This window comes from Balaenoptera musculus, chromosome 15 (assembly GCF_009873245.2).
Source record: "Balaenoptera musculus isolate JJ_BM4_2016_0621 chromosome 15, mBalMus1.pri.v3, whole genome shotgun sequence".
Lineage (NCBI taxonomy): Eukaryota > Metazoa > Chordata > Mammalia > Artiodactyla > Balaenopteridae > Balaenoptera > Balaenoptera musculus.
The window spans coordinates 72,614,673-72,639,754 of NC_045799.1; the positions used below are offsets into that span (position 1 = coordinate 72,614,673).

General features: G+C 48.3%; 2 protein-coding genes across 3 annotated transcripts; one reads left to right on the plus strand and one right to left on the minus strand.

The window, feature by feature from the left end:
• The first annotated feature begins 881 nt into the window (after positions 1 to 881).
• Positions 882 to 11,014, plus strand: FUS (FUS RNA binding protein). Of its 2 annotated transcripts, none has more exons than XM_036825818.1 (15): positions 882 to 965; positions 2,515 to 2,539; positions 2,632 to 2,786; positions 3,541 to 3,685; positions 3,855 to 4,036; positions 4,252 to 4,459; positions 6,058 to 6,092; positions 7,617 to 7,649; positions 8,460 to 8,563; positions 8,921 to 9,050; positions 9,295 to 9,396; positions 9,532 to 9,655; positions 9,986 to 10,086; positions 10,203 to 10,350; positions 10,656 to 11,014. In XM_036825818.1, the coding sequence occupies exons 1-15, from the start codon at positions 953 to 955 to the stop codon at positions 10,693 to 10,695; spliced, it is 1,545 nt and encodes a 514-aa protein (XP_036681713.1). In that variant the 5' UTR covers positions 882 to 952; the 3' UTR covers positions 10,696 to 11,014. The 2 variants fall into 2 exon arrangements, with proteins under 2 accessions (XP_036681713.1, XP_036681714.1); XM_036825819.1 differs by having other exon boundaries at positions 3,544 to 3,685.
• A 6,080-nt stretch (positions 11,015 to 17,094) lies between these two features.
• On the minus strand, positions 17,095 to 18,538 carry LOC118881335 (apoptosis-associated speck-like protein containing a CARD). The gene is made up of 3 exons (XM_036826141.1): positions 18,021 to 18,538; positions 17,763 to 17,819; positions 17,095 to 17,420 (listed from the first exon to the last, which is right to left on the minus strand). Exons 1-3 carry the CDS (start codon positions 18,292 to 18,294, stop codon positions 17,164 to 17,166), a joined length of 588 nt encoding a protein of 195 aa, XP_036682036.1. The 5' UTR covers positions 18,295 to 18,538; the 3' UTR covers positions 17,095 to 17,163.
• Positions 18,539 to 25,082: the final 6,544 nt, after the last annotated feature.

Consider the following 25,082-nt stretch of genomic DNA (forward strand, 5'->3'; position numbering starts at 1 on the left):
CAAATATCAGTTATTATTGGATCTCCACATTGGTTCCTCGGTAGGGTTTCAGGAAAATAAAGAGTAGCCCTTTATCAGTAAAAAGGCTGGTAAATCCCTGATCTAATCTCAGTGCTCTTTGAGATCCGGAGGGTTTGGGCTTTCCCGTCCAAGAGCTAGTCAAGCCAAGCTACTCACGGGCCAAGCCGTGAGCGTGTGGGTGGGCGATCAGGGCTTGACCAGACTAGGACCCAAGGGTCCGGGCTAAACTCCATGCTTTCTTTCATGGCAAACGTCACAATCTACAAACCCTGGTAAGGACTTCAGGAGACGCAAGCCTGAAAGACGATGAGTGAATACCTAGACGCAGGGAGAGGGTCGGTGGGTGTTGTCGGTGGAGAAACACTAGAGCCAGAGAGGGAGGCTGGCGCCAGAGGGAGGATGCGTTTGATGCAGTGTAAGGCGAATAGAGCGCAGGAGCTCTCCATCCTGAGTGAAAGTGAGGCCCAGTGAAAGGGGCCAGCCTGAGGAATTTCGGTTCCCGCCCCTCGACTCCCGGCTTCGACTACAGTTCCGCCCGCAACCGCCCTGGGCCCCTCGCCCCGCCCCCAGGGGGTAATCGGGCCGTACCATTATGCAATCATAGGGGTGAGGGTGAATCGTGGGATTAGTCCTGCAAAGCAAATCTAACTTCTTTGTATGAAAAACAGAGGATTACATATATTATTTGCAAGGTTTTTAGTTAATACGCTTCCTTTCTGCCTGCTAGGGTCCTCTATACTCCCTGAAGAGTGGCAGGAGTCGGCCATGATTCCCCCTTTCCTTTCCGCAGTTGGTGCGTTCCCCCGGCATGCGTAGGCGGGGAGGCGTACATAAACCTCGACGCAGGAGGCGGGGCTGCTCAGTCCTCGAGGCGTCGGTGCTGTGGTGTTGGAATCTTGTTGATTGTCGGCCTGTGCGCGCGTGCGCGGACATGGCCTCAAACGGTATGTAAGGGCGCGAGGCGGCGGTGGCGTGCCGGCCCCGGGCCTCGTTGCCTCCTAGTCGGGCTTTTGTTTTTCGGTGAGACCTGGGCGGCGATCGCGTGTAGGGTCTTCTCGCACCACTGGCGGGAAGCAGCGGAGAGGGGTGGAAGGGGGAGGCCGATGTCGCCATCTTGTTTCGCTCCTCTGGCGCCTGGCGCGGGGCGGGAGGTCTTCCCTTCGTAGCCCCTTTCCTTGAGATGAGGGTTGGGAGGGACTCTTCTTGGTGATTGGAAACGTGAGGCACGGATGGAAATGCTCGGTCCCTGTAGCCGTTTCTCCTCCTCGTCCCCAGCCTCGCGCTGGGGCCCGCTTTGTCGCAGTGCTGCATCCGGGCACTCGGAGCGCGCACGCGCTCTGCTGGCCCCTCCCCCCTTTCTGGCGGCGCGAACCCCCCCCTCCCGCCTCGTGTCGGTCCTGCTTTTTGTCGCGAGACCCTTCGCTGGAGGCTCCGCGGCGCGCGTCCGGTTTGGGCCTCGCCCCCGGGGTCCCTCGGGAAGGGGCGGGACCGCCTCGTTCCCGCCTCGCTTGCCACGCGGGCGGGGGCGGAGGCTTGGGCGCGCTTAACGGCTGGGGGTGGTCCAACGGACTTGGGGACCCGGCCCGAGGCTTTTCCCGCCTAAATTTCCTCTCTCGGAGGTGGGAACTGAAAAGAACGGCCGCCCGAGGCCACACCTTCTCCCGGTCCTTTTGCCCTTTTCTGCGGGAGGAAGCGACTCGTTTCCTGTACCGGGGAGACGAGTGGATCTGGCCAGTGCGTCTAACATGTGGCGTTTTAAAAGCGCTTTCGCTTCCTTCGGTTCACCGAGTCTCCCCACAGCCCCGAGGCAGGCAAGGGAGATAAGAAAACGCACTCGTGGGGAGCCACAGGGCTGGGGACTTGAGTACCAATCGACTTGCCTCCCGAGGCGACCGCTCTTTGATGGTGATCTCCGTCGTTTGGGATCAAAGAGCGCTCTTCTCTTGGTTAGCTAGCTTTGCATTAAAAGCCTCCGTTTCCAGTCTCCAAGACTGGGCAAAGGGTGAAGAGCGGCCTCTTTGGAGACGTTCTTGTTTTTCGGATTGAGAAAGTGGAGGCTACGTTCCGAACAATTCTGCCTCTGTCTTGAATTAAAACCTGTTCTGCTGAAGCAGCTGTGTGACTTTAGCTTGACTCTTAGTGATGTCTTCGTCTTCGAGCGGGTGTGAGAAGGAAATGTGTATATTTGTGCAGTTCCTGACATCGATTGAAGTTGCAGAAAATTACAGCTGTTCACCAAGACTCTTGCTTTTTCCAGTACTTAAGGCTTCTTGGTCTCTGTACAAATTCGCTATTTCTTTGCTTTTCTTTATTGTAAGAAAACTTGACTACGGTCTGCCAGATTGCTCCTCTCAACTAGGGTTTCATGTGGGAATTTATGCCTCATTGACTTTCCTCTCCGGGGGCCCCAAAGCTAGCTTGAGTTAAGACTTTTCGCTCTAGTCTACTCTTAGGGATGGTTGAAGGTAATATAATCGTGTTTTTGTTTTTCAGACTATACCCAACAAGCAACCCAAAGGTGAGTGTCAATTTCTGGGCTTCCAGAGTTTGTCAAGGGCAAGGGTGGTGAAGGTGTTTTTTTCTGAGAGCACGGTTTGTCTTTTTCTCCAGTTATGGGGCCTACCCAACCCAGCCTGGGCAGGGCTATTCCCAGCAGAGCAATCAGCCCTATGGACAGCAGAGTTACAGTGGCTATGGCCAGTCAACGGATGCTTCAGGCTATGGCCAGAGCAGCTATGGTAGTTCCTATGGACAGACCCAGAACAGTGAGTCTCTTTTAGTGGATCACCCCACCTCTTCCTGCTCTTTCTGAATGTTGCTTTTTTTAAACCTAAGCAGTGTTGAAATGTTTCCTTTAACCAGTCTATGACCCTTAAAGCACTTGGGCGTTTGAGTCCTTTCAAACAAAAATGCTTAATTGGTTTGTAATTCTGTTTCCTATTATTTTCTTTGACTTTTTACTTTTCTGTTTATGTTGCACTTTTCCCCCATTTCCCCTAAGAATGAAAGTGAAATGGGAGGGCGGGGTGGGGGTGGGGGGGTGGGTAGTATTGCCTAAAGGGAGAAAACTTTCAGATACTCAAAGGGAGAAAATGACTTCCTTGAGGATGTTTGAAGTCAGACTGCTGTATATCACATGATACACCAGGAGATGGAATTTGCCCTGAGGTCCTGAAGTGTAAATAATATGGGGTTGTCTTATTTGTACTGCACATATACGGACAGGTTAAAATGCTGTTAATTAATAGGGGTCTCTTGGGCTGTGATTAGTGGTGGTCCTGGAGGCTGGCTTTGGTGTGGGTCGGATGAGATTGGAACTCTGAAGTTGGAATATTAAGCTTTAAGGTAAAAGAGAAGGGTAATCTCTGACTGAGTTGCAAGATTTCCAAGCATCTTCTAAGAGGCTGACTTTTCAAGTATGGGAAGCATTAGGTGGTATATAATGATTTCTTCAAACCATTACCCTGCCTTTTCTCTTTCATCGTAGATTTTGTGACTTCCTTTTTCTTTTTCTTGTAGCAGGCTATGGCACACAGTCAACTCCCCAGGGATATGGCTCAGCTGGTGGCTACGGCAGTAGCCAAAGTTCTCAGTCGTCTTACGGGCAGCAGTCCTCATACCCTGGCTATGGCCAGCAGCCAACTCCTAGCAGCACCTCGGGAAGGTAAGGAGTTGTGGGGAGAGGGGAGAGGACTGAAAGATTAGGGGTGCATGAGTAAGCATGAGGAGTAACGGGGGTGGTCTCTGTTGGGTACAGAGAATGGGATGTACTGAAAGTGAAAGAAGGTTTTGGACATGCTGGCATTATGATTCTGCTTTTTCTTTTTCCCTAGTTACGGTAGCAGTTCTCAGAGCAGCAGCTATGGGCAGCCCCAGAGTGGGGGCTATGGCCAGCAGTCTGGCTATGGTGGACAGCCTCAAAGCTATGGACAGCAGCAAAGCTATAATCCCCCTCAGGGCTATGGGCAGCAGAACCAGTACAACAGTAGCGGTGGAGGTGGAGGGGGTGGTGGAGGTGAGATGTTTTCAACTTTGTCTCATACTTGCTTTTTGTAAGGAATTGTATCCCGCTCGACCCGTTCCCTAAAAGGGTTCTTAAAAATCTTGCGCTTTGTTTCCTAGCTTCATTTTAATTTTTATTGTCATTTATCCTCTGGCGCAGTTGAACTGTTTTATGCCACCTCGCAGTCTGTTTTGTGTTTTTTAAAGGCATTCTTTCTTTCCTGACAGGTAACTATGGCCAAGATCAGTCCTCCATGAGTAGTAGTGGTGGCGGCGGTTATGGCAATCAGGACCAGAGTGGTGGCGGAGGCTACGGGGGAGGCCAGCAGGACCGTGGGGGCCGTGGCCGGGGCGGTGGCGGTGGTTACAGCCGCAGCAGTGGTGGCTATGAACCCAGAGGTCGTGGAGGCGGCCGTGGAGGCAGAGGCGGCATGGGGTAGGTGTCTTGTGAGCCAGGGAGTAACATCAGTGAGCAGTGTGGAGGGTTGCATGAATCTCCCTTGAAGCCTAGTCCCTTAGTGCATGGTTAGTCTTATTCTAGGGATTTGTGAGGGCTTTGATTTAGGAGCATTGACTGTTTCTTCTTCATACATACATCCCCATTTTATTTTTGTGAGAACTTGGGAGCCTGAACTTCTACCCACACCTCTGTATAGAGATTTGAGTACTGACACTTTTATTTTTGAAGAAAAAGAAACATGGGTGTATATGGATTGGAGTCATTGATATCCTAGGCAAGAAACATGGAAGTAAAGGCTTCTTTCTCTGCAAGGGAAACCGATGATCCCACTCCTGGTAATAGGGAAACTTGTTACTTGTATTCCCATGTGTCCTCTGAGGGAGTTGTAAATGGTTAACCTGACTTGAGCTTCCAGGAATTGGCTACTCTCTCTTTATTCTGTAGTCATTTGAATCCACGAGCACTCATTTGACTGACAGTAATGATTTTGTGTGTGTGACTTGGTTTATGGGGCTATCTGAAGTGTGCAGACCTTTTGGACAAAATACAGTACGCTTGACAGTGGTATCCCACCTATTTGCTCCACTGTCCCCCTTCCTCTGGTTACTTGTCCAACTGGACCTTCTTTCCTCCCCTTCCCGCTGAAGTTGAAGTAAAACCTTAGATTTGATGTTAAAGCATTTGTCAAATCTGTTGGTAAATATGATTTGAAGGACCCTACTCTGTCTCCCTTGAGAGGGGAGGAATGTCAGTGTGTTACTCCTTTTTGGGAAAAAGTAGGTTTTTTAAAAAGAGTTTGTGTATGGTAAGTATTCAGAGGTGGGTGGGGGCAATCTCAAAAACAAAATAAGGAAAACTCTGTTGTGTGCGTGTGTTTAATGCAAAACTTTAAAAAGAAAAACAACTGTTAATGTGACTGTTAACTTGCTCTGCATTTTATGTGCCACAGGTATGAAAGGTGACATTGCAAAATACTCCGCTCTTCTCACAGTGTAGAAGGGGTGACCCCGGGGGTGGGGAGAGATCAAAAACAGCTCAGTAGTTAGGGTAGGGCTTAGCTAAGTTTGTCTCGCTTTAAGGGGAAATTGCCTTTGGTTTTGACTTTTTATGGAATGGGGTTGGGTCTGCTTGCTGCTTTCAAAGCAAAAAACCACAAAAATGTGTTCAGGGCTACCCCAGCCTGGTGTGAAATGTCTTCTGGGTAAATCGGGGGTAGGGTTTTTAAACCAACTACTGGGTTGTCATCCACTCGCGACAAGAGGAAAAAACATCTGCTACATCGGAAGAACGACCAAGGAAAATGGGTCTTTTTTTTTTTTCCAGAGGAAATAGATATATAACCTTTTAAAGCAAAATCCTTAAAAATTGTGTCTGAGAAATTGCACACGTGTGTGTGACATGCTCAAAGGTCAGACAAGGGGTGGTCAGGAAGGGGAATGTATTTTAGTAGCCATTTGTATTATCATTTTCCCAAAACACCTACCCATGTTTGGGGAATGTTGAACAAAATCAAAAACCGCCCTTTTGTAGCCGTTGGAAGCTTCATGTCCTTTCTTCTAACTTGTCTTCTCCAGCGGAAGTGACCGTGGTGGCTTCAATAAATTTGGTGGTAAGTGAACAGAGTTTCCAAAATTCCCAACTCCCAGCAATGCTTTGTCTGATTGTTCATTTGCAGATGTCTTAGCGTGTTTTAAGTGTCAAAGGTTTTGGAGTGTCCAGAACCACCTCCAGAAAGGGGTGGGGTAGAATGCCACCTGCTGCCAGATGTGTGCTAACCTGGAGGCAGGCAGGGGTAAGACTCAGCAGGCATCTGGTACCAATTCGGTTTGACCCAGGTTAATAAGAGGTGTTTAAGTAGGCCTCTGACAGGAGTGTTGCCACACCCGGCACTTAGTGAGCACTGTAATGAGAAACTGGAGAGTGTGTGCTGGAACACGTGGGGCCGACTTGGCTTTAGGAGCCTTTTGATCAGTGTGTCCGAGGTTAGTGTGTGTGTGTGTGTGTGTGCGTGTGTGCGTGTGTGTATGTATGTGTATGTAACAACCTCCAAATGTTTTAATTCTGGACGAGGGATGTGAACTATTGCCCTGCCCTGAGGATGGTGAAGTTGGTATATATTTATATATTAAATACTGAATGGTGTCAATGCGATTCTACATACACGCATTTAAACTCAATTCAGATGGGCAAATAGAAACTAGCTCTGGGAAGGAAGGTGTGGACTACTTCCAAGAAAGGTTGGGAGTATGTGTGGCTCATGGGAAATAACCAGGTCTTAAACAGCACAAACTGAATTCATGGAAAAATGGCAAATTTGAGAAGTCTCCCAGTAAGCTGGAACTTTTCTGGTTTGGTTAACTAACAAAAGGTTTCTTGATTTGTCTCAACATTTAAAGCCAAAGGCTTGGGTTCGTGATTTAGGTGTCATTGAGTGTGGGTACAATATATATTTATGATGAATTCAGATAAACTTTGGTCAAAGATGGTCTCTGGAAAAAAAATAGAGGCTGCATTATGGAAATAAGATTTCTGGTCTGTTCCCTGGGACATGCTTTAAAAATATAATAGCTGTTACGTATGATTTTTATTTTCATGTGGTTTTGGGGGAAACAAACATGGTTTTAAGAATGGTTTCTAAAGATGAAATTAAAAATTGTTCTACAAGGGATAAGTGTCTTTGGTGTTAAAGTTTGGAGAAACGGTATGGATGCATATCACATTGCTGGTGGTGAGCCCATTTCTCTCTGGGGTGAGAGAACAGGGCCAAGCTATGAGTTGGTTTGTTAACTTCAAGGGGTCTCCCTCCTGGCCCTCCCAGTCTGTGCTGAGGACATTTCCCAGCCTGAGCTGGGGGAGGCAGCATTTTCTGAAGTGTGGCGTTGTCCCTGTGGGGACTCAAGTTACATACAGGTCTTAGGAAAAGGGGCCTCTGTCTTCCCCAGACCTGCCTAGGATTTTTCTCTGGGCAGACAACCCAGGACAGGGTTTGGAATGAGGCTGTGAGCACTTACCTGATATTTTGCAAAAGTTTGGATTTGGTGTGAATTTTTTTCCTTGTCTTTCTCAGCCTGTTGACTAACGGCTCCTCTTTCCTTGTTTTTTTGTTTTTTGTTTTTTTTTCATGTCACTTAAGGCCCTCGGGACCAAGGATCACGTCATGACTCTGGTAAGTCCAGAGGTGGCATGAAGGAATGGCTCAAGTGGTGTCAGGACTTTTCCTGGATGTTCTTTGAAACTTAAAGGGATCTGAAGAACTGTGGGGTAGAGAAGAAGGAAAATGTGGGAAAGGGAGTTTAGGTGTAGCTATACTTAACAGTGATTTATAAATGAGCCATGTATCAGAAATACCTGATGTGGTGATTTCCTCTCCCAGCAATTTAGTAGGTCTGGGAGGAGCCCGAGAATTTGCATTTCTAACAAGTTTCAGGAGATGCTGATGCATCTGTGTGTGGACCATAATCCTGAACTGCTGGTTCAGTTAAAGCAGTGGCTTTTAAAAATGGGGATCGTAACCAAATTATTGAACGAAAAAGACACATAAAGGGAAGCACTTAGTGTATTTTTCGTTTTAATTATGTTTGTATACTGGATTTTAGTGTAAGATTGGTTTCTTAACTTGGGGGTCTTCAACTGAACATTGACAAACAACTGGTGTACTTACTGTGCGGTTGGGCAGTTAACTCCTGAGCCCTCGTTTCTTTAGTGAGTATCAACATGTTTCAAAGGGTAGTTGTAAAACTAAATTTAAATTTGTGAAGTGGCTGGCATACTGGTACTCAGATAATAAAATAGAAGGGATGGGGATTTCTTTTGTCTGACCTAAACCAAAGTATATTGCTTGCTTTAGAGTTTTTTTTCTTTGAAAGCAAAATAGCAAGTATTTCTTAAAGTTAGGTTATTAAGAGTCACTGACTTGTTTTACCTTTGCTTGTTTTCTCTCTTCAAATTCATGTTTCTTTCTGCGTTTGACAAGCAGAACAGGATAATTCAGACAACAACACCATCTTCGTGCAAGGCCTGGGCGAGAATGTTACAATTGAGTCTGTAGCTGATTACTTCAAGCAGATTGGTATCATTAAGGTACTTGTGGAGCAGAGTGGGTGCTTTCTATCAGTGCTGCAGGCTTTTGGATTTCACACCTTAGTGAAAAAAAAAGTCTTAATGGTTGCCTGCTTCATTTGTTGAGGAAAGAACATTAGCCTTTGCCATTTTCTAAAGGGAATCACATTTTAACACAAAAGAGGCACAACTGATAAAAAAGGGAGTGTCTAAAACTTTTGAATTTGTAGTCTATAATCTTTACTTTCATCTTTTAATATTGAAGTGAGGAACAGTTATAGTTGATGGCTTTAATTCAAGTTACGTGAAAGAGAAAGGTATGGTTATGATAGTGCTGTCTTCTTTAAGACTGATGTTATCTCACGTTGATTTCTTTAGACAAATAAGAAAACAGGACAGCCCATGATTAATCTGTACACAGACAGGGAAACAGGCAAGCTGAAGGGAGAGGCAACAGTATCATTTGATGACCCACCTTCTGCTAAAGCAGCTATTGACTGGTTTGATGGTATGTATGAGGAGGCTGGCAGGGGTGGGGGACAGGGTAACTAGCTTTGGGAAACGGCCTGTGTTTTGAGGATTTCTTTGAGTCTTCCAACACTCCTATTTTGGTGTGGTCTTATTTTTTCTTACGTTTCATGAGATTGTAAACATTTACAAGAAGGCAGAGTCTTCTCTTGATTGTACCAAGTGTGTTTTTGGACCCACAGGTCTTAATAAAAAGTCTCTTTATACCGCCTTTATTTCTTTAGGTAAAGAATTCTCTGGGAATCCCATCAAGGTCTCATTTGCTACTCGGCGAGCAGACTTCAATCGGGGTGGTGGCAATGGTCGTGGAGGCCGAGGGCGAGGAGGTGAGGAGCTACTTCTGCTGGCGTAAGAGGTGATGGGGAGAGAAGGGAGGCAGGGTGGTAAGGGTTTGCGTGGGAGAGAAGGTTAGGTTAACCAAACTTGGAAGCGGAGCAGACCTATTCCTGTGTCTGCACTAGGACCCATGGGCCGTGGAGGCTATGGAGGTGGTGGCAGTGGTGGCGGTGGCCGAGGAGGGTTCCCCAGCGGCGGCGGTGGCGGTGGAGGACAGCAGCGAGCAGGGGACTGGAAGTGTCCTAATCCGTGAGTGAAACTTCTTTAATTCTTTTCTCAGCCCTCTTACACGTGTGCCCTTTGGTATTATGGTAGAGCTTGTGTTTTCTGACTAATAGATGTCAAAGCTACACTTTGACAGGCTTGGCCAGGAGTCACCTAGGTGAGGTAGCTCTAGTGGGAACGGTATTGGACTGGGTTCAATAACCTGCAGTTTTTGTCTGGCTCGCTCCTGAGAAACAAGCCCTTTTGCTTTTCCGAGGCCTCATTTTCCTCACGTAAGGTAACTGGAGTGTTTGTAATTCTAGGTCTTGTCTTACCCAGCCCCCCGGCCCCGACTAATTGTCTTATTTTCCTCAGTACGTGTGAGAACATGAACTTCTCTTGGAGGAATGAATGCAACCAGTGTAAGGCCCCTAAACCAGACGGCCCAGGAGGGGGACCAGGAGGCTCTCATATGGGTAAGGAAGAGGCGGAGCTGGTGGTAAGGAGTTGGGATCAAAAAGGAGGCTAGAGGGGAGGTAGGAGGAATTTGGGGGATGTGATATGGGGATATATCATGTTTCTTTTTTCCTAGGGGGTAACTATGGAGACGATCGTCGTGGTGGCAGAGGAGGCTATGATCGGGGCGGCTACCGAGGCCGAGGCGGGGACCGTGGGGGCTTCCGAGGGGGCCGGGGTGGTGGGGACAGAGGTGGCTTTGGCCCTGGCAAGATGGACTCCAGGTAAGTAAGACTAAATTGAAATGAAAGTAGAACAGTTGAACAGAGGTCATGGGATTGTAAGGTTTTGGGACAGTGGTTTCGTTTTGAGGGCTAGGTTGGAAAGCTGAGACTGTAACCATAGTGGGTAGGGAAGGAGGGAAGGAAGATTATCCGGGGGAGCTAATCTGTAGACTCCCACGTACTCTCTATACCTAGGGAGATATGAGCTATTTCTTGGGGTTGGGTAGCAGGGGCAGATAGGATTTCAGGGGTGGGTTGGGTAGAGAGGTTGGTAACTCAGACCTAATGGATACTCTTTCTTGCAGGGGTGAGCACAGACAGGATCGCAGGGAGAGGCCGTATTAGCCTGGCTCCTGAAGTTCTGGAGCAGCTTTCTTCCTGTACCCAGTGTTACCCTCATTATTTTGTAACCTTCCAACTCCTGATCACCCACGGGTTTTTTGTGTCGGACTATGTAATTGTAACCATATCTCTGGTTCCCATTAAAAACCATCATTTTAGTTAAATTTTCTTCCTCTTCCCCCTCTTCACTCTCCTGGAGCGTTGATGTCCAGGTCAAGAATGTGGGGAGTTTTCCTCTTTCAGATCAACCTGCCTTGTGGGAACTGGAATAATTTGTTTGTTCTCGCTTAGCAGGAACTGGAATAAAGTGTTTGATACTTGTTTCAGGGGAGAAAAGGTCAAGTGTATCCTTGAAAGTAGAGATTAAACTTTTCTGTTATGGTAAAAACTAGATGAATGAAAGGGGTAAATGAGAAACATGTGGTGTGTTGGCCCAGAATTGTCCAACCATTTGGAAGTTTTTCTTTTACCATGTTTATTCACATGCTGGTTTTAGTGAGTTTATTATTTATAGTAGTTGTGTTCTTTTTTTAAGGCCTTTTGGCTCTTTTGGCACTTTTCTGAGTGGGGCTCAAACAAATTAGGTTGCTTTGGGGGTGGTATTCAAGCTTGATCATGATCGGAGCACGTAGTTATTAGCCAGTTGGGTGTTTTGCAGGAAGGAGAGTAACTGAGCACCTACTTAATGGCCGGTGTTCCGTGGCCTTGCTCACTTTATGCCCAGTGCATGGGTGATGTGGCTCTCATTTCTCAGGAAATGGTCGGCTCCAGGAAGGAGTCCCTGTCTTCTCTTCTTTTTCATTTCTTGGCATTTCGTTCTGAAATCATTTTTCTGAAAGGGACAGACTCCTATCCTGAACGTTTGTTTGCCTAGGCCTTAAGAGGATGCTAAATTTTAGGGAAAGAGACTTGGGAAGGAGAGGAGATGGTAAAGGGGGGAAGGTTAGCTGGGACAGTAAGGTAGAGGCAGTTCTTTATATTTCAGGGTGACCCCCCCCCCCATTAGTTTTCCTGAAGGTGGGACTTTGGTAGGTGTCTGTAGGGAGACAGTGGTCTAGCTGGGTCGTGTTTACATCCTGCCTATACCCAGAGGGCTGAGGTCATTGATAATTTTGAGAAAGGCAAAGGGTGGGGCTGATGAGCTGAAACCTCAGACTAGTGCCCGTCAACCTTACATGCCTTTCCTGACCCCAAAAATCTCCCCCCCGCCTTTTTTCCAGCTCAAACCGAGTTTAGAAAACTTGCCCATCCCTGCCAAGCAATTGAATTTTAGTTGTAAAGAACCGAAAATTATAGCCAACAGCAACAGGCTTCTTTGCTGTCAGAAGCACAGCTCGTAGAGTGCCTGGGACCCCTGGTGGGAAGTGCTTTTTCTCTTGGTTTAAAATTGTCAAGTATGCTGTAAGTATTCTCTTCTTAAGAGTTGTTTTATCTTCCAATCTCCGGTGACTTGAGACGGAAGCTGTGGCTTTGTCAAAAGGAATAGCTGCTTTATCCTCCCTACTGTGTGGAGGTGCTCTACCAAGAGTGGGTGGAGAATGGCTGAGCTTCTCCAGGCAGTGCTTTCATTTGGCTTACTGAACTTGGTACATGTGAGAAACCCTCAGAATTAGAGCCAAGGATATGGCAGTGTTTCTCTCCCTGGTGCGGTCAGCTGCCTCTGCTGTTTTTGACCTGCTTTCTTACAGTGATGCTTGGTTTGAATGGCACTATTCATGTCTCTGAGAAGTTTATTGTGTGTGCTTCACCTGGTGGGGTTCTGGTGTTCGGGTTTGGTTGTGGTTCCTTCATCCCTACTGCTAGCGGTGAAGGAGGTTGAAGCTCTGGGTGAGACCCAGTTACTGACTGGGACTGTTAGTATTTAGTTCTTGTCCTTTAAAGGGCTTCAGTGATGGGCCTTGTTCCTAAGTAAAAGAAAATAGAGTCCCAAGTGTCTAGTGGGTAGATCCAGTTTGGGGTCCTTTTTCCAGGAGAAAAGAATGGATGACGACAGAACTAGGAATAGAGGGAATGTTGTTGGTTCTCGTGCCAGCTTATCCATTGGCGAGAAAATAGGAGTGAGACCTCAAGGGGGTTGGACTTCGGGCCCTCTGCTCTTTGCTGCATTCCCTTGTAAGCACTAGGCCGGTAATAGCCAGTCATATTTCTCTGATGAGGATCTTAGGCTAGTCCTTAGAGATCTAAAGAATACATTATTACTGAATTATGGAAAATGGCCTGCAGTCTGGAAGCACTTAGGCGCCTGGCTTTTTTGAATTGGGACAGGCTGACTAGGGAGAAGTGAGGAGGGTAGGTTGTGGTGGGGAAAAGTGTGCTGCGGGTCTGTTTGCTTCCACTGATTTAGTTCTCAGGCTTTTCACCTTTTCCCCATCACATGCTGGATTTCAGTAACTTGGATATAGGGCTGAGGTTAAGTCATTGCTGGGTCCAGCCCCTATGAGACTCAACACATTAACATCTTTATTTAGGCATGTTGCTTCCCACTTCCGGTCTCCTGTCAATCTTCCACCAGGGGTTTTGTAACCAGGTCTCACTCCCTCTACTAGTCTGTGAGAGGCTCAGCTCAGTGTGAGGTCCCATCTGCAGCCATTCCTCTAGTCTTTCCAGAACTCAGACTCCCTTTTCTGCCTTTGGGCCCTCAGTACTAAGCCTCTTTCCTTTCATCTTTAACTTTTTATTTTGAAATAATTCAGAGTTAGGAGGTTTCCACAAAAATTATCTTGTTCACCTCCCCATGCAGACGGTAATCTTCATGGTGCTGGGCGTATTAAGAAACGAGGAAGTAGTGTCAAGTGGATCTTGCCAGCAGGTTTGACTTCTGGGCTTGTAGAAATTGCCCCTCAATCCTATGGTGTTAGCAGTTAGAGCTTTAAGAGACCATTGAATTTAAAATTCCTGAATATTTTTGAGGGAGGAACAGAAGTATGTCAGAGGAGTTTGGGTCTGGGAATAGTGAGTGCTCTGTGGATGGATTGTGCTGTTCAGCTCCTTGGATTGTCTTGGGGTTATAGTGCGAGCATGAAGGGCTCCTTTAACATGAAGGATAATTGAGAGCCACCAGTGTAGGGATTGGAGACAGGGAGGGAGCTTGGACTACAGGGTCGAAGATAGGGGATTCCTTGTGTGTAGTGGGGAACTGAGCTTAGGCCATTCCCGGTAGAGAATGCCAAGGAGGGTGGGGTTGGGTATGGGAAGAAGAAACTGAAGGGGAGCAGGAGCCAGGCCTTCCAGGTAGCATTCTGCACGCGCGCCTCAGGGTGGCAGTGTTGCACAATTGCGCTGATTCCTTGTAGCTGTTCCGTGCAGGATCCTTAGGGCCTCACTGCAGCCTGCGTGGGGTAAGAACCTGTCAGATTTAGCTTGATGGCTGTCCCCCCCCACCCCACCAACCAGAATTTGAGGGGAAGAGGGCCCATCCTGTATACCCTTTCCCTGAGTGAAAAGGCAAATCCCTATGTGAGAAGGCTTCTGCAGACCTGTCACCGTCTGACTGAGGTGGCAGAGCCAGATTCTCTCTGTAGCAGTGTGTCGAAGTTGAATACGTACCTGAATCGCTCGGCAATGTGGTTAGCGCGTCGGTTCGAACTCGGTGTGTAGGTCCTGGTGGGGTGCTGCGACCTCTCTGGCGATGTTCTGAAGTTCTGCAGAGACTCCTTTTCTGCTCATTCCCCCCACCATGTCTGGAAAGGGGAACTCAATTTTGTACAAAACTGTCCATGTAGACAGTGTAAGCCAGGAGCTAAGAAAAAGGTCATCACTTGTGGAAGGCTGGGTCCTGCATGTGGGTTTTTGTTCTAATTAGCACAGGCCCATCGAACATTTGCTGTTGATCTGCTTGTTTTTTTTTTTTTTTTCCAGTCTTGTGATGCTTAGAGGTTTGGGCAGAAAATGTTGATTGTTCCAGATTGAGGAGCCTAAGCCATTGAGCAGCTAGGAAGGAAAACATCCTGGAGATCACTGTTGACACTAACGTGTGCTCGCTCTGGGCCAGTTGCTGTTAGGTGATGAGCTATGTCCTGTTACCCCTACTTTATAGATGGGATGCTGAGGTACAAACTGGCCTTAAGTCTCATAACTGGTGAGTAGGGTAGAGCAGGGATTTGAATCTGTCCTTTGGCTGCAGAAGTGTGTCCTTAACCAGTATGCTGTGGCTGGTAGAACTCTGAGCCTCCCCCTTCCCCCTCCCCCACCAAATATAAAGGAAAAATAAAGCCTCCAAGAAGTCTTTCAACTTAGGGGAGCTGTTTCTTAGAACCGTGTCTTTTGCCTCAGGCCTGCACTAGTTTTTGTAGCTGCTCTGTTTGAGCATCTGCTGTGCAAGGAAGTGTTATGGCTCCATCTCATGAGAAGCATTAGGTTCCTATGAAGTTCAAAAAAAAACCTGTTAAGACACTAGACATACACAGTGACTGCTATTTTTCACATGCAAGGCACTGTACAGAGGTTGAAAAGATGTCTTTTTATGGGGCTCTAACGGGAGAGTCCTGTGTGAAAATAGAACGTGACAGTATGGTTTGCTCTACCACGGGGAACCTAGGTGAAAGTGCCACTGGAGCCCAGAGGAAGGCCCTCTCTGGGCATGCTAGGACAGGTGGGTTTCAAGGTATGCAGAGTTGGGACCAGCGTACGGTAGGGCAGGGGGTGTAAGTAGTGTTGAGATCCGGTGGTGTGTGAAGAGGAAGGTAGGAGAGGTTGGATGGGGTTATTCAGGGTCAGGCTGGAAGCAGGGCTTAGGTGTCCTAGTGTTAGAAGGGAGTCCATTTCCATCAGTTTTCAATACTCAGGCCCTTGAAGGTGGTTGACTAGAAGCGGGGAGATCAGGAGGCCTGTTGTGGGTAAGGCATGAAGGCATATGCCATTTGGGGGCAGTGAAGTTGAAGGTGTTTGGGTGTAAGTTGGAAGACTGACTAAACCTGGGCCTTACGGAACATGCTGGAGTTTCTTGTTTTCTGGTTAGGCTGCTGCTGTTGCCATATGTCGAGATACAGGGATAGTAAAAGGAAGACAACTTCAGTCTGGGAAATGGTAAGGTCTTCAGAACATAAGGGAACAAGCACATCTCAGGGATTGAATAAGGCTTGGTTTATAAGATTTAAGAAGACTTGGTAGAAAAGGGCTGAGGGTGAAATGGGGAGCATCATTTATTTTATGGGGTAGTTGGCCAAAGAAGATGAGCCCACGGGATCCTGAGTGAGTGGGCTGATTCCCGCTTTTGGGGAAGCTCAGCTTTCCTCCTGGAGTCCTAAATGGCATTAGGAGCAGTCCCATGTCACCGTAGCCTTGACAGTGGTCATTAGCTTAGCTTTTTGGTAGCTTCCTCCTGCAGCAAACAGCTTGTTTTCTCCTGTTGCTCTGGTGATCCGGTCATCAGAATAGGGAAGTGTTAGACGGTGTGGGGTGGGGGGAGGGGGATAAACACTGCATCTGTCCATTCTTGTGTCTAGGGAGGGTGTTCCAAGTGAAGCCTTCATACAGCTTTTTCATTCTTCGCTGGTCTATCGTGAGTGGCACACTTTGTACCCTCATGCCTGGATCGCCGAGTCTGATGATCTGACTCCTAAGGTTAGGATATCTGGCCTCCTTGGGGCCTGCCTGTTGCTTTGCATCCACCCCCTGCAGGCCAGAAAGAATTTGGGTGCAAAGTGTACTCAGGATGTGGTCCTAGGATCTGGTTCCCTAACAGCCTCTGGAAAGGCTCCCTAAGTGCTGTTTTGTGGAAATAAATACTCCTATTTTCTTTTGTGGGCACAATTTCATCAAGAGAAGGAACAGCTACTAGAACTCATTTCCTGAAGTTGCTTTTGTGGTTGGCATGTTTTCTGGGCAAAGTGTAACCTCTTGCAGTGGGTGGGAGGGAGCAGAGGGAGCAGTGACGCCTGCTGGTGTCAGTGCCAGAAGGAGCCCTAGGGACACTTGGTGGTTTGTGCTCTTTCCTGTTTAGATGATACTCTTGTCGCTTCCTCTGAAAACTGCTCTCATTTTGCAATTTTTTTTCCTATGAAAAAGCAAAAGAGAAGCTTGGTCGACGAGTCTTGTTTCTAAATGCATCTGTCAAGTCCGGCCCCCTACAGCTCCAGGCCCTTTGTACATATTTCTATTTCAATTTTTAGACCTTGGCCACAAGGCTAACTTATGTTCACAGGTCTCAAGGGCAGACCCTCTGGGGTGGCATTAAGGGAGCCACCAAATGGTGAGTGAGGGACCATTCCATGGTGACTGAGGCAGGTAGGATGAAATGTCTGGGGAGCCTGCTGCCCCAGGAACAGGCGGAGACCAGAGCTTCATCTGAGCCGCTGCGGCGCTTGGATATGTAGCTCAGCTCTGCATGAGCTTCCAGGCTGGAAGTAGGAAAACACACCAAGTACAAGCTGGTTTTTCATATATTATGTATATTAAAAAAAAATCAGACTCCAGGTAAGTTGGCTGGAACTGCCAGGGGTTGTCTGTGGGACCGCTGCTGGGGAAGATGCCTCAGCTCTGCTCCAGGTCGACCACCAGGTAGGGCTGGGTGTCCCTCAGGGCCTGGAGGAGCAGATCCTTGCAGGTCAGGTTCCAGGCTGGAGCAAAGCTGAAGAGCATCCTCATCTTGGTAGGATTGGTGCGCTCCGCCCGCACTGCCTGGTACTGCTGCTCTGTCAGGACCTTCCCGTACAGGGCGTCCAGCACCCCATCCACGTCTGTGACCCGTGCAATGAGTGCCGCCCGATGCTGGTCCACAAAGTGCAGTGCTGGGGCGGGAGGGGGGAGAGGGGATGAGCTGGGACCAGGGTGGGTGCTGGAGCCTGTCCCTCTTGACACTTTGCTTTCTTTAGAAATTGCCCTGAATGCAACCCTAAGTGGTGGGGCTCAAGGCGGGCATGCCACCGGGACTCTACGTATAGTGGGATAAGTTTAACTTTGTCTCCCTTTCTCCTCCCAACCAGGCTCAGCCCCAGGAGGTGTTCGTGAGTAGGTGGGTGGGAAGGGTTGGCCTAGCTTTGTGCTCTTTGGGTGCTCCTGGCCTTGGGACAAGAGGCTATGCAGGGGTACGGTGGGGCGGGGCTGGTGAGGTTGGGTGTTGAAGGCTTTACCTGGCTTGGCTGCTGTCTGGGGAGGTGCCTTGATCCCGGCTGGCGTGGTTCCGGGGCCTGTAAGAAAATGTTAAGTGGTGTCTCCCAAGTGTTTCTGGGGTCAGGGGTCTCTTGGGCCGGAAGCCTCCCCAGCAGGAGAAGATTTTATTAAAGGGTAGCAGAAACAGGAAGCGGAAGCTCTGGTAGAGGCGAACTTCTGGGTTGGGAGGAGGGTGTAGAGGGGATACTGGTCCGGACCTGTGGAGGGGGCGCACTCACCCTTGTGCAAGGTCTCCTGCAGCTGCTCCGCCACCTCCTGCATGCCCATGTTGCACAGCACGAGCACCGTGAGCTCGGCGCCGTACGCCTCCAGATAGTAGCTGACGAGCTTGTCGGTGAGGTCCACAGCATCCATGGGCAGCAGCGTCCCCCGTGGGATGCGTCCGTAGCCTTCGCGCAGCGGCACTGAAAGCAGCTTCATCTTGAACTTCTTGAACTCATCAGGGGTCAGGTTCTCCAGTGCATCCAGGATGGCATCACGCGTGCACCCCATGGCTCCTGGGGTTCCCTCCGGCAGCCGCCGCTTCAGCTCACTTGGGGTGGCTGCTGAGCAGGAAGTCTGCCCTGGGGCGGGACCTGGAACTCCCCGCCTTCACTCCTGTCGCTGCCCCAGAACATTGCCCTTGGGTGTTAGGCTCCTGACTACTGTGTTCCTTCCCTTTCTCTCCTGGCCATCGGGGGGGGGGGGGGGGGGCCAGATCGCATCCTTTGGCTGGTCTACGAGGTGGGACCCAGGAGACCTGGTGGAAAAGGGCTCATGGGTGCTGCCTGCCTCTCCAGGCTTGGACTAGGTAGCACAGATCAGGAACCTGGTTTATTGGAGCGCTAAGGCTTAGAATCGTGGAATTTTGGAACCCTGAAATCTCCATGTTTCCTTAAACCTTATCATCCTCTCTCCCTGTCATAGGATCAGAATCATAGAATCCTAACAGCCATGTAGCTTCCCAAATTCCACAGGTAGAGATAAGTGCTTTCTCTCACCAAGCCTCAGTTTCCTTATCCATAAAATGGGGATAATAACTCTCACTCATTCACTTAGTAAATATTCTAGCATAACGTGGGCTACCTGATGGTGCCTGAAACCTTGCCAAATGCTTCCTGGGAGAGCCAGGATTTGGTCCCCCAGGAACTGAATTTCTTGGGAAGTGATGACAAGAGACACTTGTAATGGTTGAGAAAATTCTTGACTGGAAGGAAAGTCATGGGAAGAGAGCTATTCTGGGATCAGGGGGCTTGACCCAGAAGAGCAGATGAAAGGTGGCTTGGGTTGGTGTAGGTTGGAGTGGGATGGCGTGGGTTGGCGTTGGAGGCCAAGCTGTGCCCAGAATCCTTAACTTGCCCTTAACATGGCTGGGAAGGCCCTGCTGGTCTGCCCCTGTGGACCTCGCCAGCCTTGTCTTGCACCACACCCTCACCACACTCCATCTCTGAGTTCCAACCACACTGGCCTCTCAGTTCCTCAAATGTGCCAGGCTCCTTTGCTTCTCCAAGCCTTTGCACATGCTATTCCCTCAACCTGGAGCTCTCTTCCCTCACTCTGCCTGACAAACTGTCAAGACTTTAGGTCTAAAGTTAAATGCCACTTCTTCTGGGAGACCAGGTTTAGAATCCCTCCAGTTCAAAACACTTGCTACTGGTTTGTAGCTCTCATAGCGATTGTGACTAAATTGTAACAGTATTTGTTTAGGCACCCACCTCCCCACTAAAACATGAGCTCTATGAGGGCAGGGACCTTGTCTGGTTCATTGCTGAATCTCCAGCATCAAGAGTGCCTGGGACATCATAGGTACTCAGTGAAGATTTGCTGAATGAAGGAATGACTTGAGGCTGTGTTACCTGCAACATGTGTTCAAAAGCTTCCATCAGAGTAGCAGGGCCCTGCTCCCCATCTGTGTGCGTGTTGCCCCACACAGCCTGGGTAGTACTATGTGCCAACATCCTTACCATGGGTGGCACTTGTGGCCCAGCGGCTAGTGTTCCCTGGCTCATGGCTGTTTATTATTGTGCCTCTTCACTGGTCTTCGTCCTTGCAGAATCTCCATGTCATTTTGTGCACTGTGGCCAGAAGGCTACATCTTCCTAGCCCACACATTGATGCTGTCCCTCCCCTGCTTGAAAACCTCCTATGACCCCTCAGTGCCCCCAGAATCAAGTCTAAGCTCCTTGGCTTGGCCTTTAAGTCCCCTGCCAACTTCCTCGGCAGCACTTTCTACCCTGTGAGCCTCTGGACCTCTGCACGTGCAGCACCTGCTCTCCGCTTGGCCTCTCTTCCCTCCTGGTCTGCTTGATGAGTTCCTGCCTGTCCTCCAACATGCATCAGGAGTCACTTTTTCTAAGAAATAAAAAAATTGAGCCCTTATGTATAGGCTGTGATCCTCCACATGCGTTATTTCTAACCCTTAACAACAGTCCCTTTGGGATAGGGAATAGTAGCCCTATTGTACAAGTGAGAAGATTGAGGCTCAGAGAGGTTGAAGGACTTGCCCAAGGTCATATAGCTGAGGGATCATGCAGGTTGTCTGGTTAGCTTTTGAGTCTGGCCGCTGTCTACGCTTCCCAGTTGGCTTTTCTGTCCTCTCTGTGCAAAATGAATTATTCCTTGGCCATGTCGGCTGGATACCCCTATGATGCCTTTCTCACAGTGTTTATCACACACTGTGTCTGGTCACTCTGCTTTCCTCACTAGACTGAGGACCCTTTCAGGTCCACAGCACCCAGCACAGGGCTTGGCACAGATCCAGCCTTGATAAGCTTTCATGAAATGACAAAAGAATCCTAGAATCTAGGATCATAGAAACCTGCTCTTTTCACATTTGTTGGAATCTCAGAAGCTTTGGGTGTTTGATCCACGGAATTTAAAAAGCGATTGCCTGATTCAAACCGCACCCCCCCAAAAGAGCGGGGATCCCCTTGGCCATACATATGGCCATTTGCATCTCTTGAATTCTTGTTTGGATGGGGTGGCCTTGGCTTTACGTAAAACCAACATAACACATCTCAACGGATCTTTTGGGGCTGCAGGGAATTGCACCTTGGGGAGTGTGTGTCATGATTAGGAGGAGAAGGTGGTCTCCTCCTCACACCTGGCTTCCTGGAAGCGGGGGAGCTGAGGATGTGTGTTGTGGTGTGACACAGTGCCCCTTCCCTTGTTCCTGCTTATCACCACCCAGGGCCCTTCCTCTTGGACCCAGCTTGCCCCTGGCACCTGACTCAGTCTCATTCTTGCTCAAACACATTCAGACTGAGACACAGAAGATCTGGCTGTGATTTTTCGCCTGACATGCCTCAGAGCACACACTAGCACTTCGGTGTGATGTCACAGGGAGCCAAGGGACAAGGGGCTGGAAGTGCAGGAGCGTCCTCTAATAGCAGTGGAAGCCTCACTCCTGCAGTGATTTCAGGCTGGAGGTCAGAGAGCACAAGTGACACCTTGTCAGGTAGACATGCTCTATTGAGCCCACTGTAGACTCTCAACTCAGAAGGAGAATCTATTTGATCCTAAAAAGATGTATTAACTATATATAAAATAGATAAACAACAAGGACCTACTGTATAGCACAGGGAACTATATTCAATATCTTGTAATACCTATAATGGAAAAGGATCGGAAAAAGAATATATATATACACACACACATGTATAACTGAATCGCTTTGCTGTACACCTGAAACATTGTAAATCAACTATACGTCAATAAAAAATAAAAATTTAAAAATTAAAAAAAAGATGTACTAAGGACCTACTAGATGCCCAACCTCATGATAAGTGATGTGGGAGACTAATAATAGTAACGACAGCTTCCATTTTTCAAATTTACTGTTCCAGGCACTGTGCTAAGCACTTAACATGCATAATCTCATTTAATTCTCCCAACAACCCCATGAGGTAAGTGTGTCTATCCTACCTCACAGAGGAGGAAACTGAAGTTTTCAAAAATTCCTCTGGAAGCCTGCGCTGGTAGTACATGAGGAAATACAGACAGAGCCACCTGACTCCTGGGCCCAAATTCCAACCTACGTCCTCAAAGTCCCACTCTCTGTCTTCAGAAATTGACAAACTGCTTGGAGAGATAATGTATATGGAAATGTATGCCTCCTCCAGACTGTCCAAATACACCCTTAGGAGGGCAGATGTTGCAATACTAGGAATGGTAATGTTAACTTCCTCCTCTTTGCAGAATGCTCAAGAAACTCACAAAGCACATTCAGAAGACTGTGGAATAGTGAGAAAAACAGGAGATGAGGGGTATCAGACCCACTCAGATTTGATTCCCAGACCCTCTACCTCTTAGCTGTGTGACTCAGGGTGGTCACAGCCCTTTTCTGGGGTCTGCACTCACCAGCACATAGGGAATGAGTGCTCTGAGAAGGACAGTGGCTTCTCTAGGGTACCCCAGGGAGGTAGACTCAGAGCCAGCTCATTCTTGGAGACTGCAGGGCGGTTTCCCCCTGCGGAGGTGGGGAATAAGAGCCCTGGGCAACTCTCTGGGAAGCCGTGGTAATCCCTTCTCCCTGGGCCCCCCTTTTCTGGGGGAAGTACTCCGAGTTCTGAGCATTGACTCCTGGCAGGAAAGAACCTCTGGGTCTCCCCTCGGGCCCATCTTCTTGCCCCCGGACTAGGCCAGACCAGTTGGTGGTAAGATGCTTCCTGGGTGTGATCCGACACCTCCACCACCCAACAAAAGTAACTGATTGCTGGAGCCAGATTGCACCTGCTGGGGTCAAAAGACCATAGACTGCCAGGACATTGGGCAAGTCATTTAATCTCTTTATGCCTCATGGCTTCCTGTTAAGATAGGAAAAATGATGGGGTTGTTATGAGGTTATAAATGAGGTTATGAGGTTATAAATGGATTGAGAATTGTGAAGTGCTTGGAACAGGCCTGGCACAGAGTAGGTGCTTTTGTCATTGTTAAAGTTTCTTAGCTTCAGTTTCCGAATCTGTGAAGTGGGGATGATGTTATTGACCTTACAGGGCTGTAGGGAAGGTTCGTTGGAACAATTAGTAGTAATAATTGTAATAATATCAATATCAACATTTATTGAACATTTTCTACGGGCCTGGCATTGTTCTAAAAGCTTTCTATGAATTAGCTTGTTGAATCTTCATAACGATCCAATAGTCTCGATAATAATCCTGACATGATCCCCATTTTCCAGATGAGAAAATCAGGTTGATCAAGGTCACACGACGAGGAAAGAGCAGTCAAGATTTGAACCTAGTGGTGGCAGTCACTGCTTCCTAAGTCCTTGGGTGCCAGCATGCTGTTCTTGCTGTTTATTTAGTGTATTATCTAGTTTCATCCTCATAACAACCCTACAGGGATGGTATTATTATCCTACTTATCCTTATATTGTAGCTGAAGAGGCTGCAGCCCAAAAAGGTAGGTGATCTTTCTGGGGGCACCCAGCATGAGTTTGTGACACCAGCATTCAGATCCTGCATCTGCAGGGGCCCCGATCGGGGGATTTCTGGCTTCTCTTTGCATTTATCTAATACAAGGAGTTCTCACCTCCCATGGCACTTATCACTCCAGCCGTTGGGAAGCTCTCCCTTAGGACAAGCTGAAATCTGCCCCCTCTGAGTTCTGGGCCTCAGCAATACTAGTCCTCACCTCCTCCTCCCCTGGACGTGGTTTTGGGCCCCTTCTTGTCCCCCACCCTGCTGTAGATGATCTATGTCCCTTTCATGGGTCAGAGGTCAGATCTGGCCCATCTACAGAAAGGGATTGAGTTGAGTGTCACCTCCCTTTCCTGGGCACCCACTCCTAGTGACCAAAACCTTCAGCCCTAGCCTAGTAGGGGTGGAAACTCTAGATGAGATCTACATTCAGGTTGTTGACTTTTTGAACCGAAATGAAGTGGCTAGTGGTTTCAGAGACCAGCTCCAGATGTGCTCTCATCCCCACCTGCCTCCTGTTTGGGGAAGTGGAACTTCCCTGGATTTCTCAGGGTTCTGGTAAAAAGCCCTACCTTCCTGAGACTCTTCATATAACCAGAATCCTTCATATAACCAGGATTAATTGCTCTAATCCAAAAGAATGATAAAACCTCACTTATCTCTTCCCGAGAGGCCCAAATCATTACAGCCCGAACAAAGTTCCTAGGTTAAGACCCCAAGGTGCCAGGAAGCCTGGAGCAGCTCCCTCAGTGGGCCAGCATGAAACATGCAAGAACTTCAAATGTTCAAGAAGGAATGAGCCCCCGAACTCAGAGACAAGTCATAAAAGCAGAGATGTGCTAGGAGCTATCTGACTCCTGGGGAGATTTATTTACTTGCCAAAAAGTTGGAGTAAGAAGATCTTTAAGGGGGGCTTCCCTGGTGGTCCAGTGGTTAAGACTCCACACTTCCATTGCAGGGGCCACGGGTTCGATTCCTGATCAGGGAGCTAAGATCCCTCATGCTGCAAGGCGTGGCCAAAAAAAAAAGAAGACTTTTAAGGAGGGAAGGGGGACAGCTGCTTCCTTCACCTTTATAAGCAGGGAAAATAATTCTTCCTTGTTTCTCACCTGTGGGGTGTCTGGCTACTCTCATGGGACAATTGACCTGGCTCTTGTCGAAGCTCAGACTAACAGAGACGGAGAGTGGTCGAGGGAGAAATGAACAAATCCAGGAAAAGGCTGAGAGGCCAGAAGAGAAGGACAGAGTGAGTGTTTATTCATTCATTGAGTATTTACTGAGCACCTGCTGTGTGCCACAGGCTTTGTTCAAAGTTGGAGATGAGCAGTGAACAAAATTTATATTCTGGTAGGAGGAGACAGACAAGAAACCAACAAGTAAAATATATCATGTGTCAGATCGTGATAAATGTTATGGAGAAAAATAAAAAGGGGAAGGGAGATGTGAGATTGAAAATCAGGGAGTTAGGAAAAGCCCCACTGAAAAAGTGACATGGGGTAAAGATCTGAGGGAGGAGGGGGAGGCAGTCACAAAATAACTGGGGTTTGAAAGAGTGTTCCAGGCAGAGGGGAGAGAAATGCAAAGGCCGAGGCGGGAGTAAGCAGAGGGAGAGATGAGTGATGACTAGGGTGTGAGGACTTTGGTTTTTAAATTGAGATTTGAAGGATAAGCCTTGAGGCTCCCAGAGCAGAACGGAGTTCTCGGCTGCAGGCTCTGGATCTAGTTCATTCATTTATTTAGCTGTCCCTCTATCACTCATTTTCCAAGCACTTAGGGAGGCCCACTTTGCCCCACAGCTTGTGCTGAGCACTGGAGACACCAACAGGAAGAAGGCTCTCCCCTTTTCTTCAACCCTGAAGAAAAACTTTCAGGGTTGGGGGA